This window comes from Rhopilema esculentum, chromosome 14 (assembly GCF_057945365.1).
Source record: "Rhopilema esculentum isolate cy_ngs chromosome 14, ASM5794536v1, whole genome shotgun sequence".
NCBI lineage: Eukaryota > Metazoa > Cnidaria > Scyphozoa > Rhizostomeae > Rhizostomatidae > Rhopilema > Rhopilema esculentum.
This window is the reverse complement of record NC_142828.1, coordinates 7,776,981-7,794,206: the sequence shown is the minus strand read 5'-3', so window position 1 is coordinate 7,794,206 and position 17,226 is coordinate 7,776,981. Positions and strand designations below refer to the sequence as shown.

The 17,226-nt window shown below is 34.3% G+C and overlaps 2 protein-coding genes across 2 annotated transcripts; both read left to right on the top strand.

Annotated features, from left to right (window-relative positions):
* Positions 1 to 2,639: 2,639 nt before the first annotated feature.
* On the top strand, positions 2,640 to 11,578 carry LOC135696285 (glutaredoxin-3). The gene is made up of 13 exons (XM_089112479.1): positions 2,640 to 2,789; positions 4,327 to 4,435; positions 4,874 to 4,948; positions 5,577 to 5,699; positions 6,033 to 6,117; positions 6,850 to 6,939; positions 8,133 to 8,215; positions 8,490 to 8,551; positions 8,981 to 9,038; positions 9,351 to 9,403; positions 9,778 to 9,817; positions 10,385 to 10,477; positions 10,947 to 11,578. The coding sequence occupies exons 1-13, from the start codon at positions 2,716 to 2,718 to the stop codon at positions 10,989 to 10,991; spliced, it is 990 nt and encodes a 329-aa protein (XP_088968605.1). The 5' UTR covers positions 2,640 to 2,715; the 3' UTR covers positions 10,992 to 11,578.
* Positions 11,579 to 12,976: 1,398 nt separating this feature from the next.
* On the top strand, positions 12,977 to 17,195 carry LOC148958557 (ATP synthase F(0) complex subunit e, mitochondrial-like). The gene is made up of 4 exons (XM_089112481.1): positions 12,977 to 13,124; positions 15,241 to 15,295; positions 16,540 to 16,641; positions 17,052 to 17,195. Exons 1-4 carry the CDS (start codon positions 13,095 to 13,097, stop codon positions 17,072 to 17,074), a joined length of 210 nt encoding a protein of 69 aa, XP_088968607.1. The 5' UTR covers positions 12,977 to 13,094; the 3' UTR covers positions 17,075 to 17,195.
* Positions 17,196 to 17,226: the final 31 nt, after the last annotated feature.

Here is a 17,226-nt window from a genome sequence, read left to right as displayed (position 1 = left end):
AGATTCTATCTTTCACAAACTGGACCTCTGCACTTTATTCTTTAGTGATGTCACCTTTTGGGTGTTTGAGTTAGTAAAGCTCCATGTATAGCTCAACTGTGGGGCATGAGTCCGCTGTAGAGACGTGTCAATGGTTTCTTGGAAATTTTACAGGGCTTGGTTCAGATTCAAATGAATCATGTCATCTTTACTTACCCTCGGCTCGAAGGTGAAGCATGGGTTTAAGCCTAACAAATGACTATCAACAAAAATTGAATGATCAATATTGCAAGTTTTGTATACCGGGAAAAGTTGGTATTGCTTCTACGTCAGGAGAGGTTTTCAGGCACTACTTTTTTACATAAGGGCAAATTCTAGAGTCCCTGGAAGGTGTGAGCTATCTGAGGTCTCGATATATTGCAAAAATGACACCCAGACTGTAGACTCACCTCGCCAAATCAATTTTGATTATAGGGGAATTGAATTTCATAAGGGGGTTCTAAGCACCAACATTATCAAAAAGCATAAATAAGAAAATCTATGGAGTTCCCCATGGTTATTATTTTCTATAGTGCCTTTAAGGTCCTATTAACTTTTTACGGCTTTCAAATGTGGAAGCCACAGGTATAAGTTTTAAGCTTTCAGGTGAGCCTCAGAAACTAGAATTAACTATGAAAAATATTTACAGTTGGTATAAGCCGTAAGTGAAACTCGTATTACAGACTATTCTATCTGGTTAAGTTGGGCGAGATGACATGGTACAGTCAAGATAACAGCATTGAATTCTCGATCTTATCGTTCTTTGAATGGTGTTATGAAGCCATGTTTCAATCCAATGAATCATCGTTTGTCATAGATTTATGCATATGGTCAATCATGCTTAGTTAGAAATAAGCATCAATGGACCATTGTATTTATTGATAACGTTTTTGGTTTAATCAGCTTTATTCAGATCAGCTAATATGAAAAAATTAATCATTTTATGTTCAAAATTCCCCTCAATTGGCAGTTTTGTTTCATTCTGCCGGTATTCAGTCAGAAAGAGACAACGAATGGGCTGTTGATGGTTGAGTTTGCAGTGAAAGGAAGGTACAGATAATCATGACATACGGGGAGATCAGTCCAGAGAAAGTCACGAGCAACCTAGCAGTTATAGATCATATGAAAAATGACCTAAGATACCTGCTCTCTATCTGCTACAAGTCCCAAAAAATCAAATTTAGATAAGTTATCAACGAGCTGTCCGTAGCTAGCAATTTTACATTGTGAAAGTACCTACGGTCAAAAATCTCGATGACATGGAATTTTGTCCTACCATGTATCTACATCAAATCCTTTTACATCCAACTTATAAAGATGTGAAATTCACCAAACTTTACACCCGTAAATATCTGACTAGCTGCAAGTATGCTTTAAAACTGATTGTGCCCCCTCCCTAGGTTTTAATTGTAGCCAAGTTTCAACTATTACAATCTCGTTGTAGGCAACTAATTTCGTGTGCAGCAATTTAAGTTAGATCATAGACGGTTGAACTGAAAAAGTTGTCTTGAACAAGTGACCCAAATGCTCGATTCTAAAGGCCATTGTCTCGCGTTCTGTGCTCCCTTATGCCGCGGTTTCTCTATACCAATGCGTATCCTTTTAAATCATTAGTTGGGATAAATTGGGAATCGGTAGCGTTTCAGTTTCATGTTTTCAGTAAAGCATAAAGATAACAGTTGCCATAATTCAATTTCAATGATCTTGTAAGCGCGGGATATTTCAATTGCTGACGTACAAGTGCTAGAATGACCTGAATTTCGCGTATGATGCATTTGCAAAGTTTGTCTCGTTTACTGCTCTTTACACTGAATGACCTATAGTAAATCATAGTAGTGTGTCTACGAGCTGTGAATAGGCCAATATGAGGTCCAGACTAGAGGAATGGTAGTCTCCTCAGAATATTGGGTCTGTGCGCAGGCTTGGGCGAATGAGAATCATTGATAGCGAATAGCGAAAAACTGTACTGTATTGCAAAACTGAGACACCTAGGCCTCTTAGAAACCATTTTTAACAGGACAGGACCTTCTTGCCGTCCTAAGAGTCATTTTATAGTTGGGTCTATAAACAGACCACAAGAAGGTCCCATCAAGCACAGTAGTGCAGAGACAGATTGTTAGAAATGGGGCTCTTTGTATTTTCAAACTTTTTTGCTACCAATATGCAGCTTCACGCATTATGGTCAATTGTGCGCTTGAATCTCCAATTTTCGTTTTTGCCCTTAGTTGAATCACAGTAAGATGAATTTATCTTGGTTGTCATGCAAAGCGCTCAATTTATAAAGGCAGTAATGTTTCAATTATATCTCAGGTGATGATAAAATATTCATTTTTAAAATTATAGCGTCTTTTTCTAAGATTTAGAACGGTATCGCAACTCAGGAATTTCCCAGAACCCTAACACAATCCCCGTGAAGAATTTTCCTCTGACTTCTGAACTTACTCTCCCCTTCATCAAAATCTCGGCACAACAGTCATTGATTCTGCTAGGCAGATGGTTCATTATACCAATCATAAAACAGGTGATGTTGTCGGCCCCTAAAACCCTCGGAAGAATGGTCGGCAGGGTGGTTGGCTCTGTCTGATTTCGGATTTTTGTGTCCTTGAATTCAACCAATGAGGTAAAAATTTACCTCATTGAATTCAACAAGCCAGCCTCATACCGAAAATGAGGTAATGCCAAAGGTGAATTCTGAGCATGGCGTCCACACAAAATTTTGTCCAAGTGGATTCAGTCCAAAGTTTTGAAAAAGTTTTAGGAAGCAGTGGAAAGTAAGTAGTGAAATATCATTCGAATATGTTTGCTCTAATCGTCCTTCAAGGGCATATATTATTTGGGTAGTTTGGAAAATGTTTGTGAAGTTTTAAATTCCCAGTTAGCATAATAGATTTATTGTTTGGGGAAAACATATGCTATTCTTTAATACAGAATTGTTTTACATCTTTTCTAGAATATTAACTGAAAGGAGAAGCAAATTTTTCACAAAACATCGCAGCTTCTTTTTCTGCTATTCCCAGGTTTTCTAAAGCCCTTGTGAAACAAAATATAACCACACACCATACAAGCAGTGCAGTAACAAAACCATACAGTATGATACAGGCATACAAATTTTAACCCCAATGCAAAAAGTAGATAGAGTAGCATTTTTGTGGAATCAGGTATTTCATGTAATAAACAGCTTGATTTTTGATGCAGAGTTTTGTTAGCTGTGATACTGCACTGCTTGTTTTAATTCTTTTGACAATCCATTGTTTGTGCATCGGTTTTGCCTATGGAAATATAAGCATAAGCTCTTTATGACCTTGATGGCATGTTGCTTGCTGAGTCAATTCAGCCACATGTGTTACATCGATATGTCTCTTTTCATTAGTCATACTCTCAGAGATGCTCAGAACAACCAAAGGGCAAACATGGCAGGCTTCAGGACTAAACAGCCTTTTGTGACAGTTGATCAGAATCTAAAGTTCTTCTTTTTCTGCCAAGTAATTAAGGCTACAGTAAACGTTTTCTGGATGAAAACATCCATTTTTCGATTTTTTCACATTCAAGTAGCCGAACTTTCAAGGCACACAATGATACCAAATTCGAAACTAACAGAACTTTTGAAAATGGAAAAAATTCCATGTAAATGAAGGTTTCCATAATTTCTTTATCAAAACTTTTAGTTGAGGGCTGAAAATCTCTTGACCTTTTTAGCCGATTATCATTGTATCATTTGACAATATTTGCCAATTATTTTGATATGGTTGGAATCACCACATTCTTGTGCATTGAATGGTGTATAGTTTAATCTGATGCCCTTAATAGTTTTGCTTTTAAGGAGAGAAAACCAAATATCGTGTCAAAAACATTTACTGTAACCTTGAGATATCAAATTTTGAATCTGGATCTTAACCCTCTCTTCAAAATCAATCGACTCACATCACAATTTTGTCCAATATTTCAAATATAATATTCACAAATGAAGTGGTGTGGAGCTTTTCTTTTCTGTCTGACCAATATGGAGATCTTTGAAAAAATTTAAGCTCCCTTTCTCATGAAAGTTTTGTTGTTAGAAACTCTCTTTCTAACAGCAAAACTCTCTCTTTCCCATAGCAAAACTTTCTTTCTCAAGGCAAAACTTTATCTCACAACAAAACTTTCTCATGGCAAAACTCTCTATCTCATTGCAATACTTTCTTTTTCTTGGCAAAACTCTCATTCTCACAGCAAAATATTTTTCTCACTGCAAAATGTCTGAAAATTTTCTTTTATCTGAAACCTTAAAAGTGATTTTTCAGCTCTGAAATAACTGATGTAATTTTTTAGACAACTGGTTGTTGCTTTCTTTTCTGCCTCGTGGTCTGAAGAATGTAATCAGATGAAAGATGTTGTCACAGAGCTTGCAAAAGACTTAATTCACTCCAAGTTTGTACAGGTAATTTAGTTCTTTCAGTTCTTTGAATGCATTTTAATATTTTAAAGAGATTCAGAACAATGCTTTCCAAGTAAATGATTTGAACATTTTTTGCTAAACAATAGCAGCTTGATTCGCTTAATGTAATTCATGAAGATTCCAAAATTGTTTGATATAATTCTTTTGTTGAATACATACTAATGCAAAACCTGAAAAATCAATAAATTGGAGGTATAATAAGTTACATATGAAAACAGAAATTAAAACAAGAAGAGGAATGTTTGTTATAGACACAAGAGAACTTAGACAGCAGGCTGGTTGGCATTGGGAACATTTCCATTCATGATTTTTAAGCTACCAAATTGTACAGTCTCCTATACTTTGATTCTTACAAAGTTCTGTCAACTTTCAAGTTTCATTTAAAGGCTATAATAGACATTTTTTCATTTTTTCTTGCAGATTGAAGCTGAAGAAGTTCCAGAGTTATCTGAACAGTATTCTGTTGCATTTGTACCTGTATTTGTACTTATCAAGGTATATGCATTATCCTTAAAATTCTGATTAGATCAAAAAGTAACTTTCCACAAGTTTTGTAGTGGTGAAAAATCTGCAAAGAAGTTTCTAAAACACACTTGCACCTTATACTATGTACACACAAAAGCATCAATGTTGTCTTGGAACATTTGGCAATGGACAGGGTGGTGGTAATCTTTCTTGATATAAGATATAAATGTGTTAAATATTGATCTAATATTGGGATTTTATGTATCTATATGGGTACTATGTATTTCTCTCTCTGCTGCCATATCTCTATCTCTATGTGTAACTGTACCTTTTCATAACACTTTAAACAACACAATTTACCTTTGAATATATTCTGTAGCTGCTGAGCTGAAAAAGACATAATGTCATATGTCATTTAAATTCAACTATGACATAGCATCACTCACAACAGTGTAAAACAATACTTTTATTATCCGTATCTGTGACTTATGAATGATACCAATAATAAGAATGACACTTTTCATGAAAAGTTCCTTGATTTTGCTCAATATTCTAAAATTCATCAAGTAATATGTTGCCAGAATGATATAATTGCCTAATGTTTCTTATCTATGTTTCTTATTTTAATCGTGAAATTTCAAATATGCAAATTCTTCAGAATCAGAAAGAAGTTGGACGTGTAGAAGGTGCAAATGCTCCGTCATTAACCAAAGCTATCCAACACCATGCAACATCATTTGTAGCTCCTGTAGTAAATGAAAGGATAGAGACTGCACCTGAGGTAATGCACAATTATCACTACCTCCTTTGTTGACTTTTGTTCTGGGACTTTTTGCCTGACATCCTCAAAAAACTGGGCAAAGGGCTACAGTTAAAATCATTTTTGGAAGACGTCAATATTCTGATTAGGCATGACTGTGATGTCAAAGTGACATGGTTATTTTGGATTTTTTCAATTTTCAACTCAGAATTTGTTATATATACGGTGCAATAGTTACCATTCTGTTCTTTTCAACATTCTGTTGTTTCATCATTTTCATCATTCTTTCAATGCAATTTAATTTAATCTTTATAAAGAATTGTATCAAGTTGATATCTCTCTTTTTTCATTCAGGATTTGAATACAAGATTGAAAAATTTGATAAGCAGTGCTCCATGTATGCTGTTCATGAAAGGAAGTCCTTCAGAGCCTCGATGTGGTATGCCAAACTTCAAGTCGATCATTCTTTGGCAATTATTCTTTGGTACTATAGAATCCCCTTTGTAAATAGCACCCTCATAGTCTGATCAGAGGAATCCTCAAAAAGTCAAAGAATCAATTGCATATAACATAATATTCAAGATTTGCTGAGCCATTAGAAAGAGTCCACTCTGCTATCATAGATTATGGGAACCTGATGTGGCTTGCAAGTTTTAAAACAAAGAAAAAAGCACAATCCATATATCATGAACGAGATCTGTAAAGAAAATACAGTAACATATAGCTTTAGAAGCCAAGACACTTTGCAGATACCTGTAATAACAACATAATGTGTTTGGAACAGACACTGTCAGATTCATGAGGCAGAGAATATGGGTAAACTAAGGGAAACTATTAATGATTGAATTAAGGGCTGACAAAAAGCTGTCAATGTTAAAAAGAAACATAACCACAGAAACATCTCAGCTGCAATTGCAAGTCTTTGTATCGGGGGCAGGTTTTTATCAGAGATTTTTGTTTTCTTTTTGATTAAAATTTTTTACCCTGTTTTTCAAAAACGTAGAAGTAGTATATGTGGTGTGGGTTTTACTGTGTTTCGTCCCATTCCATAAATTAATATTAATTATTCAATTATTCAAAATTGTAGAACAGTACGTAACAAATGGCTGGCATTAAATAGCCAATATTTTGATGCTACTATATGCTTAATGGTTGAAATTTTCTGTTCCAGGCTTCAGCCGGCAGATAGTCGACATTTTTGCAAAATACAACGTTAAATACAGTCACTTTGATATATTGGCTGACGATGATGTACGACAAGGTGATCTTTTCTCTCAAATCGATTTTTTTTCACTAAACTCTGTGTTTTATAACACTTTAAGTACGGTCGACTAAAAAGTTGACAGTAGAAGCTGTCAAAGCATGTCTAATGCCAATTACCTCAAGCAGGGGTGGACATTTCGTGAAATATCTTGGGTGGGGAGGGGGCTAAGCATATTGTTTTAATAAGATAAATTTCCATCGTTTTGAAGCAAAATACCATCTTCCTCTAAAGTATTGGGTGGGGGAAGGGGGGCGACCGCCACTGACCTCAAGATACTGCATAACTTGACCTTTCTTTCTATTTATAAATATTTATAGAAATATGTATGTGTGTTGTAGCATTTAATTCAAAAGAGCCATGAAATTGCACAATAACCAGAATCTAGAGTCAATTGAAGCTATTTTTCTTTTTATATTTTTATGTTCTGAAATTTCTTTTGAATCTACTTTCATTGTAAAGTTTGAAACAGCCAGTTTAAAGCAGTCAACTCTCGACTGATGGGGTTACCGAATATAAATAATGAGCAACGACATTAAATGACTTTGATTTGATTCATCTATAGCCAGCAGTGTATGATCTTGATAAGTGGAGTTGTTCTGTCTTGCCTTGGATCTCAATTTGTTACTGCTTTATCATCTCTCTGCCCTTTCCCTTATTTTAGGGTAGTTGCAGGAAATTTTACGGCACTATGTCCCCCGTCAGTCAACCGTTCAGAGTTAACAATAGCTTTGCGAATTAGCCTTAAGTTGTCGATTGGATACTTAACAATAGGTCTATTGTGTAATCCAACCAATGGGAGATTTCAATGGTCAGCTTAATGCTTCGGGACACAATGCCTTTAAAAGGCGTACGGTCTTTCTACTACACTTCTCACTAAATGCGTTGAAATAGCTAAAGCGAATTTTTTGTTTTCTTCATAATGCTTTCTTATTTGCTATACAGTAAATCAAACTAGAAATCAAATTTACCAGAGAAAAAATTGCATTTTTTAAAGCTGCATAATTATCTGAACATGAATTTTCGTTGATTTGGGCTTTGAAAATTCCTGTTTTCCAATTGCCATCTCATTAAGTAATTTATTTCATTCGCCTTTATAACGTAAGAAGATCCTTTGAGTGTTTGTTATTTAAATATATCTTTCTATGCCTTTTACTAAAGCTTCATTTTTTAAACGTTTTTTACTTTTCTAGGTTTAAAGACATACTCAAATTGGCCTACCTTCCCTCAGCTCTATTCTAACGGCGATCTGATTGGTGGCTTGGATATCGTCAGAGTGAGTTGTGATTTGAATACACAGCAATAATATGCCTGCAAAACTTGGCCTGTTTAGAAAAGGCACTTCAGAGCTTTGACTTCGACTACTACATTCTCGTGGAGAAGCTATCATCTGTTGCAAAAAATCATCATTAGAGCCACCTTTCATTTGTTTTTACTGCATAAATCTATTTCCTTAACTCTTGTTTATAAGATGTCCCCGCAAAGTATAAAAATGGTTGATTTTAAGCTCTTCAAAGACTAGCATTATCATAACAAATCGATTTTCCTAGGAGCTAGCGGAGAATGGAGAGCTTGATCAAATGCTTCCCAAATCGGAAGATCTGGATACAAGGTTTATTTGGTTTTTGATCTATCTTTTCTTCTTCATGATTTAGAAAGAATATTGGATGTTGAATTATAGTTTTAAAATTTGCTGGAAATATATGCAACATATGAACGGTCGAATTAGTAGTTATACAAGCTCAAATATGCTGCAATTTTTACTACGTATCTTATGTATTTTTCTACGAAGTCCCCGTTTAGGTATTTATTTATTTATTAAAGTCACTTGTTTCGTTAAAATATTCTTCATATCTCTACTTGATCATCGCTGCTTCATTTGCTCACCCGTTTTATTTTATCTGAAGAGTGTCAGCTTTCTTTTCTAGTGTTTATATTATATAAACTTTATGTTCCATTACCTTCAATACATTTTCTGCATCTTTCGTTAAAATCTATGTTTATCAATGATGGAAATAAATTATATTTGTTTTAATTTCAGGCTTGGTAAACTTATTCATAGAGCACCAATCATGCTTTTCATGAAAGGAGATCCACAGGTACTTTTCAAATTGAGTTTTGAAATAAGTGGTGTTGTAAATTTGAATTTAAATTACTTTTAGATAAAAATCTGCCCAAGCACAACAAAGTCTTATTTTTGTATCATAGTGCATTGAAAATCATTGAACAAAATTGATGAAAAATAGTAACTTTGTCTGATAGACCGTAAATCTAAAGCCAAGGGACTTTATCTGTGATGATTCGATTAGAGGTTGGGAGATGTTACCAATCTCTTAAGCTATGAGTTTAATGTTTCCATCAATTGCAAAAATTGGACAGAGATTTTTTACGTGTTATTTGCTTTTTGACAGGGGCCACAATGCAAGTTCAGCAGGGCTGTTGTGCAAATCCTTAGCACAGTCAAGTAAATACTTTTTCTATCTTGTTATTTTCGATGCCTAGTATTTGACAAGATGGCGAATGATATGGCTTTATTGATGATATCATCGATTGTTATTTTGTTTTGAAGCAGTTAAGACTTGAATGTTATCCTTGAACGAGACTTTCGATCAGGTGTGCTTCAGTTGAAACTTGAAGCAAAATTTCAATTTAATTTATTTATATGTTGTGCAGTATATACTTTGTTAGATTTATTTTGTTATAAACGGTTCAAGAAGAACTTAGATGCCTTCTTCTATAGTATTTTATGATGTAATAATTTTAAGTCTTTTTAAATTCAATTGCAAAGAGTCGCTTCCGTAGTATCTGATTTTGAGTTGCATATGTCTTTTTCTTTAGCGCAAAGTACGATCACTTCGATATTCTCTCAGACAACGAGGTACACACACAACTTTTGTATCAGGCGTTGATGTTATTAGTTTTGTATATTACTTCCATATTTGACTTTTTGCATTTTAGCTACAAATAAATGAATTTCGATGCCTAATTAAGTTAGCTCCTGGATCTATTTGTATTTAAGCATCAGTTATGAGAATTGAAATAGGTAATAAAGCACAAGACTTTGGGAACTAATAGACACCTCCAAATGATTTGCACCTCTAAATCAAACTTTCAGCTCCCACTAGTGGAAATCTCCAGTTAATTGATATCTTCCGTAAATTTACATCTTTCAATAACTGGTATCTTCTGATAATGAACACCTCCTAATAATAGATATCTTCCAATTATCGACATCTCTCAATTACAGGCATTTCGGATAATAGACAACTCACAATAACAAACCCTTCACGATAACTGACACCTCCCAATAACAGACATCTGCAAATATTTTTTTTTGATTTTAAGCCAGGTGTACATAACCTCTACACAACGGACACATTGCTATAATTGACAGTAATTTTAGTTATGTGGCAGTACCTTCATGAGAGGGTTTTTTTGTTTTTAGGTTCGAGAAGGACTAAAAAAATACTCAAACTGGCCTACATACCCCCAATTATATGTAAATGGTGAATTAGTTGGTGGACTGGATATCCTAAAGGTAAGGCTTTCGTATTTTTCGTATTGTTTACAATGGGGTTATATGGCAAAGGGGCTTATTCGAATAAAATATTAAGGACCAATTCATTTTCTGACTTGTATGCAGTGAATTCCCTCATAGAAGAACCTTTGTTTTCAAGAGACCCTCCCCTCTTTTTTTTAAGGTATATACTGAAATTGGAGGCTAATTTCGAATTAGGCAGATTCATGTATAGTTAGAATAAGTTTTGTCATTTTTTTCTTTTTCCAGGGAAATTTAGGTTGCGCGTAATATTTGCTGCTAATTTTGCAGTCACATCTCGAAGAGAGCCTGACATATAAAATATCTTGACGCCCTGATATATAACTTAAGCAGCTATCATAACGTTTTGTAATAGGCCTATCAGAGTCATCTTGGTTCCACTGAAGCTATCTGTGGACCTAATGATAACAACCTTTCTCTGGTTATTGTTTTTTATATCTCGTTCTAGGAATTGCAAGAATCTGGAGAGCTTGAAGCTACTCTGGCAGTTTGAGAACACTAAATATCAACTAGTTGAAAATAGTAGGATCATGGTACAAAAGACCCCGAAGTAGTTCTAAACTGAAGCAAACAGTCAAGTTAGCTTTCAATATGTCAACGTATCTGTGTTATCGAGCCGTTCCCTACCGGCTCTCTACTTCGATAGGACTTTCTTAGTCATCTATATACCAAAGAATTGTTTAGAATATTTTCAGATTCTCCATTCAATAGTCTCAGCTGTCTAAAAGCCATACCAGAAAATGATAGCTACATTAGTTTCATGTGTCCTAGTTTGCAAATTTATTTATTTGTAGCAATATCTTTTATCTGTCTATAGTCAATGAGTGAAAATGGAAGCTCTTATTGAATAATACCAATAAAATCATCGTGTTTTATAATAAAGAACACCAATCTCTACAGCCTATTTTTCATTGTCTGGTATTTTATTTCTCAAAGTTATAAGAAAATATGATGTAATAATTTTCATCTGCAATTAAGAATATGATTGTTTGTTCTTATTTTCCTAGCCAATGTTGTACCTCGTACATTTGAGAAAACAAAATTTTAATTTATATTGAAAATGAGAAACATTTACTTTTTTCATTCCTCTTATTATTATCATAATGATCCAGTAATTTAATGGAAAAAACTCGATAATTTCGATAATTTTTTATAAATTTCAGCTCGCTTGTAAAACAAAATATGTGGGCGCCGTTATTTCTTTCAAAGCTTACAAGCTTCTTTGACAAAATTTTGCTATTTTTTGGCTGAAGCCTCAAGATTTAGAGAATCAAAAATGGAAGCTGAAAATAGTATATGGAGGAATGAGGATCATAAGTTATTTTCTTAGTTAACTTAATATAGATTATCTCGTGCTCAAAAGATTGAAAAAATGAATAATAAGTAAAATTTTGCCTTAAACACACTCATGACTTTCATTATAAAACTTTATTGGAAGAACTCTGCTTCTTCATGCCGTCTTTGATTTATTCAAACTTGGGAATACAACTTCGAACGTCGCTGGCTACCAGAGTTTTAGAAAAGATATTGCATTGATGTTGATATGAAAATTCAATATATATTGATTATATTGTCATCAACTAGCTGTTTTATTATTTTTGCTGCTGCCCCTAAAATCCAAGAAAGTTTAAAGAAACTTAAAGATCTCTATTCTAAGTTTCTTATAGGAAGAGCATATATTGACAAAAAGGTCCAACCTGGAAGGAACACTTTTTCCCAGCAATTGAACGTTTACAGGGCCGCGGAGAGGATTAATGGGCTCCGGGTCAGCACCAAAGAAAAATAGCAAAGCGCGTCTGAGGCATTCTCTCCTAGGAGGGTACGAGGGAATGCGTCACGGGAAAATTGCTCTGATTGCATTTTTTGCTACTAAAAGTTCTCTGGTGGCTATTACGTGTGTCAATTTTATCAAAATTTCAACATAACTGATATATAAACGCTATTATTTTATCTTGCTGATATATTAATGCTATAGTGCATGAAGATACAGTTTCTTAGCCATAAAATAAACATTTCGTTAAGTTCTAAAATTATCAAAACAGGCACGCTGTTGCCAATAGATTCGCGTACCACAGCTAGGAATTGCCTAAAGCTAATAGCTAATAGTTATGAATTGCCTAAAATAACGGGGTTTCCGGTTCTACTAAATATCATTCATAGGCTTTTGTCATTATTATTTCGATTATTGACAGTTTGTAATCAAGAAGAGGCCGAATTATTAGTTTTTTTAGCTAGTTTAATGTTGTTGGGCCCCTACACTGTAGCCATGGGCCCCCAGGTCAGTGACTCCTTGACCCCCTTCTTCTCAGCACTAAACGTTAAAACGTTAATTTTGCCCAAAACAAGCGAAAGCGTCGATCGTTTGGTAATAAATTAAATGTCCTATTGCAAAAGAAACATAGCTAGCTTAAAAAACCAACACTTGATATTCTTCGTACTGGAGTCCTCAAATCCAAGATGCGTCCCTTGTTGCCATTACACCATAGCCTCCTTTGGCCTACCCACACGAGGCTCTCTTTCTCTCTCGAGCAAGTTGCTGAAGACAAGCAGTTTTGCCCGGAGCCAGGCTGATTTTAGCACAACACTTCTAGTCAAAATGCCTGTCAAAGTATCACCAGTTATAAGAGTAAGTTTTTTTGTTGCAGCAATTTTTAGTACCCTTTCTTCAGCGTTTGCAGAAATGTTTACCGAGGAAACAGAATGTAGTTTTAGGCCAGCCCCAAGGAAGACTTTGTAGCGAGTAGCCTACTTTTTTATCGCGTTTTTTATCAGTGAGCTTTTTTAATAGTAAATATGGAGAGCAGATACAGGCACAAGTTTTCATTGATTTTAGGGTTTTTTTAAAATATGGATCAAAATTTTGGATTGCCCGTATGTTGAGTATTGAAAGTGCCGCGTCTAGACCAGAGAGTGCATTCCATGTACACTTATTTTTTAGAAGAGCCAGTAAATCTACGTTCAGGCTGACTTTTCTAAACTTTTTTTGAAAATCTAAGGCTGGAGTTCTTCATCTGTTCTTAAAAAAGCAGTGTAATTGCTTGCTTTTTGCTCTAGGGGGGTGTTTTGGTCTCATTTGCCAACAAAGTGAGTGAGACAACCTTCATTTGCAGACAGCTTGGGGAGACCTGCACTTTAGCGACCCACCTTTTTGTTTCCTGGTCGGAAGTTCAATTGAATTACAAATTTTCTACTTTACCTTGCCCCTGTAAATTCAAATCCCCCCTTTCCCCCCGATTTGGATTTGTAGTTGTATCATTTCTCTATCAAAATCATGCGCTCAACATTGAATTGAGGGAGGGGGGAAAGTTAATTTTTAAAGGAAAATGAAATATAAATTTTCCTTGATAAATCTCAACCATTTTGTCTGGGCTTGTATCCTGGTTTCTGAAACAATCGAAAATTGGAATCTCAGAAGTTCAGCCAGTTAAAGATTCACCATACGATTGCAGCTTAAAACAAGGATGAAAAATGTTTTAAGCCAATAAGATTGTTTGTTTACATATATACATCACAGCCAATTAAAAGGCGTAAAAGACAATCTTAGAAAACTGACAAGAAAATAGAACAAATTGAATGCAACATTTAATTTAGCTCCTCCTGTACAAAACAAAGGTAAACCATCTCTATAAAAAGTTAATGGTGAATGTGAAATTTGTTATTTTTAAAGAACTTTCTACAATTCTGGCTAATAAAGAGGCATATCTAAAACATGAACATGTTCAAAACAAAATGCAACAATCTTTATCAATCAAGTCAAGACACTTGTTTTATTACACTCAACCAAAACATCTAAATTTATTTGTTTCAAATATTTTTCATAAAATATTGACATCTGAAAATGATTATGTTTATGCCTCATCTGCTTCTCAAAACAACAAAAACTCCAAGGCAGTGCAGTTCTACAATCTAGGGTTCATAAAACTATAAATATTTTATGCCAGACAAAAAACTAATTTATTGAGAAAACTATGGTGTATGAGTCTTTGTTTTATCCTTTTTTATATCAATGTATGTGGCTTCTTATTTTACATCAAAAAATGTTGTTATTGGTTTGGATGCCAAAAACCAAAAAAATCCTCAGTGTCTGCTGAAGATCTTCAGGCCTAAGTACACTCCTTTTCTTATAAGAACTACTTTTAAGAAAACGGGTCTCAAAGTTGGTCAAGAGTTAAGAACAAATTAAGAACAAACTAAGGCTGAGTTACTGTAAAATGCAAATTGGAACAACGTTTTATTCCAGAAATGAGGATTTTTGCCATGTGTGAGTGCTTTTTAGGTGAATATTCAAACTTAGGCTAGACTGCAGTTTAGCGATCCACCTTTTCGTTTCCTGGTTAGAAGTTGAATTGAATCGCTACTACCTAACAACGATGACACTAGTAACAGTGAGAATAAAGATTCAAAGAAACAAAGACATTCGTTGACAACTGGATATGGAGTAAAATGAATCAATTTATTATGCATCAAATGGGGTTTGGGGCAGTAGCCCCCAAGCCAGCAAAAAAAATCAAAGTCACCCAAACTGATTTTGAAACTGATGTTAGCATTTTTTTTATGATGGTACCCACATAGGAACCTTTGCTTTGGGTCACATTTAGGCATCCCTGTTCAAATTAATTGCCCTTGATAGGAGGATTTCAGCAGGAGATTATAGGATGTATATATTATTTTCAGATAAAGTTTGACCTTCATCTATTTACTAATCATTAAGGATTTATTTTTTTTCTTTTTTCCATCAACAGTTTTCTAGGTATGCTGCTCTTCTAGTGGGCATGGCATATGGTTACAAGCACAAAGGTATAAAGACAGCTCTGCAATTATAAGTTTTTTATTTATCAGCAATGTGATTTTTTACAGCTAAATCATACCTTAGGTAGATAAACCCCATGATATTGAGATATGTGCATAGAAAATTCTGTATGTATCTTCAAAGAAGCAAAATATGTTTTAAAGAAAGGATTATTTAAACTCAATGTTTTGTACACTGATAAAATTTTTTAGACAAAATGGTCTCAGCTGTTTCTACAAAGGATTTAAGTAGCGAATGATGTCATTAGACTGTTAGCAGCAGTTGTATTTTTTTGCTCACTGTAATTCAGTCCTGGTATTATGAAATTTGTTGGCATGTTGGTAATCACATGCCTTGAAAAGTTTAGGTGTGCAATGATGTGCAATCCATAAAAAGGAGACATTACAATTTTATGAATCGGTGCATCACTATTTGAAAAAGCATTCAATGTTTTCATAAAACCAAATAATTTTTACAGAATTTAGAAGAAGTTTCTTGAAAACAAAATAATTTAACAAAAAGCATACAAGTTTTTAGGTCCTGTTGCCATTACTCCGAATTTATGTGAGAACTGGTTTGAATGAATCGGTTCTATATTTTGATGGAGATTTTGCTTTGCTCAAAAATAGAGTCATTTGGTACCAAACAAAAGTCATACAAAAATGCTGTTCAAAGTGGAGTCATTCGAAAATGGAATCATTTTAAAATGGATCATTTTGTTAGGAACAGCCAAGACAGAGGCATTAAAAAACAGAGTCATTCAATCTCGGGAAAAAAAGCTAAAAAAGGATATAAGAATGGATAGAAATGGATTTATGGAAACACACACATTATTGTTTGACCAAAAAAGAGTGGCTCAGTAATTTGTTAAAGAAAATACGAAAATGGAATGAGAAAAACAGAGACATATATGAAAACAGAGTAATGAAAACGGGACCTTAAAGGGTTATTATGCCCCCTGGAAATGCCATCAGGATAATGCACACAAAAGAAATAAAAATTACTTTAGATAAAATAACCAAGAAATTAGAAGAAACAAAAGAGAAAAAGAATAGTAATTCAAAACATGGAACTGGGAGTGCAATGAAAAGCATGCCTCAACAGTTTTAGGCTTGTGCCGAGGCGTAAGCGTGCAATTGCACGCCCGATATTACAAGGACTGCTGTCATTCCTGTCCTTATCAATGTTTCACTGTAGTCACTTTATTTAGTAATCATTGCTATTTTTAAAAATGTATGGTGATTATTTCTAGACACTGTCAAAATTTGGGCTGCCAAAGACAAAGAAGTAGAAGAGAAACTTAGAAAAGAAAGAGAAGAATTTGAAAGGATTAAGAAAGAGCAAGAAGCCGCAGGTTTGTTCCAATAACTATGTTTATAAATGATGCAATTACTTTATGGCTTGCATATATCATGTTGAGCTCCTTCAATATTATTTTGCTTAAAGAATTTCACAACAAGTAGAGGAAGTTGACAACTCACATTTGAAGCTTGTTTAGAGCTAAATAGAAAAGAATATAAATTAGAAATATATACATACCTTTTTTGGACCAGGAAGATTGAAAATCATTCTGTCTACTCAGATTAAGTTCTCTCTTTGATGTCATTGAAAATTTCACACCAGTGACAATATTACCCCACATGTAGAGTCTTTATTTCAGTTTCAATGGTAATTAAAAATCAATCTTTCGTATTTCAATGTTTCCTGGCTGTTCAGAGCTGAAGAAAAATTCATATGATCTAATCTGGTAACCATTTTTTGTAGCTCCAAGCATTTTCGACTCTTAATTGGTGTGAAATTATCATGGTCAAGAGTTTGTGGACAGACATGTCATTCTACTGTAAATCATAGTTTCTTGTTTGCTTGGATGTTGTAAGATGAAATATGGTTATTATTGAATATTCTATAGATTGACTTTTTCTTTGCCAATTTGATAAGG

Bases quoted from the DNA above. Each gene is read 5' to 3' on its own strand.
- LOC135696285 (XM_089112479.1), top strand. From the start codon at position 2,716: ATGGCGTCCACACAAAATTTTGTCCAAGTGGATTCAGTCCAAAGTTTT. The intron at 6,118-6,849 runs GTATGCCAAACT...TTTCTGTTCCAG, and splicing joins TCCTTCAGAGCCTCGATGTG to GCTTCAGCCGGCAGATAGTC. The intron at 9,039-9,350 runs GTACTTTTCAAA...GCTTTTTGACAG, and splicing joins TCATGAAAGGAGATCCACAG to GGGCCACAATGCAAGTTCAG.
- LOC148958557 (XM_089112481.1), top strand. From the start codon at position 13,095: ATGCCTGTCAAAGTATCACCAGTTATAAGA. The intron at 13,125-15,240 runs GTAAGTTTTTTT...TTCCATCAACAG, and splicing joins AAGTATCACCAGTTATAAGA to TTTTCTAGGTATGCTGCTCT. The intron at 16,642-17,051 runs GTTTGTTCCAAT...CATTTTTTGTAG, and splicing joins GAAAGAGCAAGAAGCCGCAG to CTCCAAGCATTTTCGACTCT.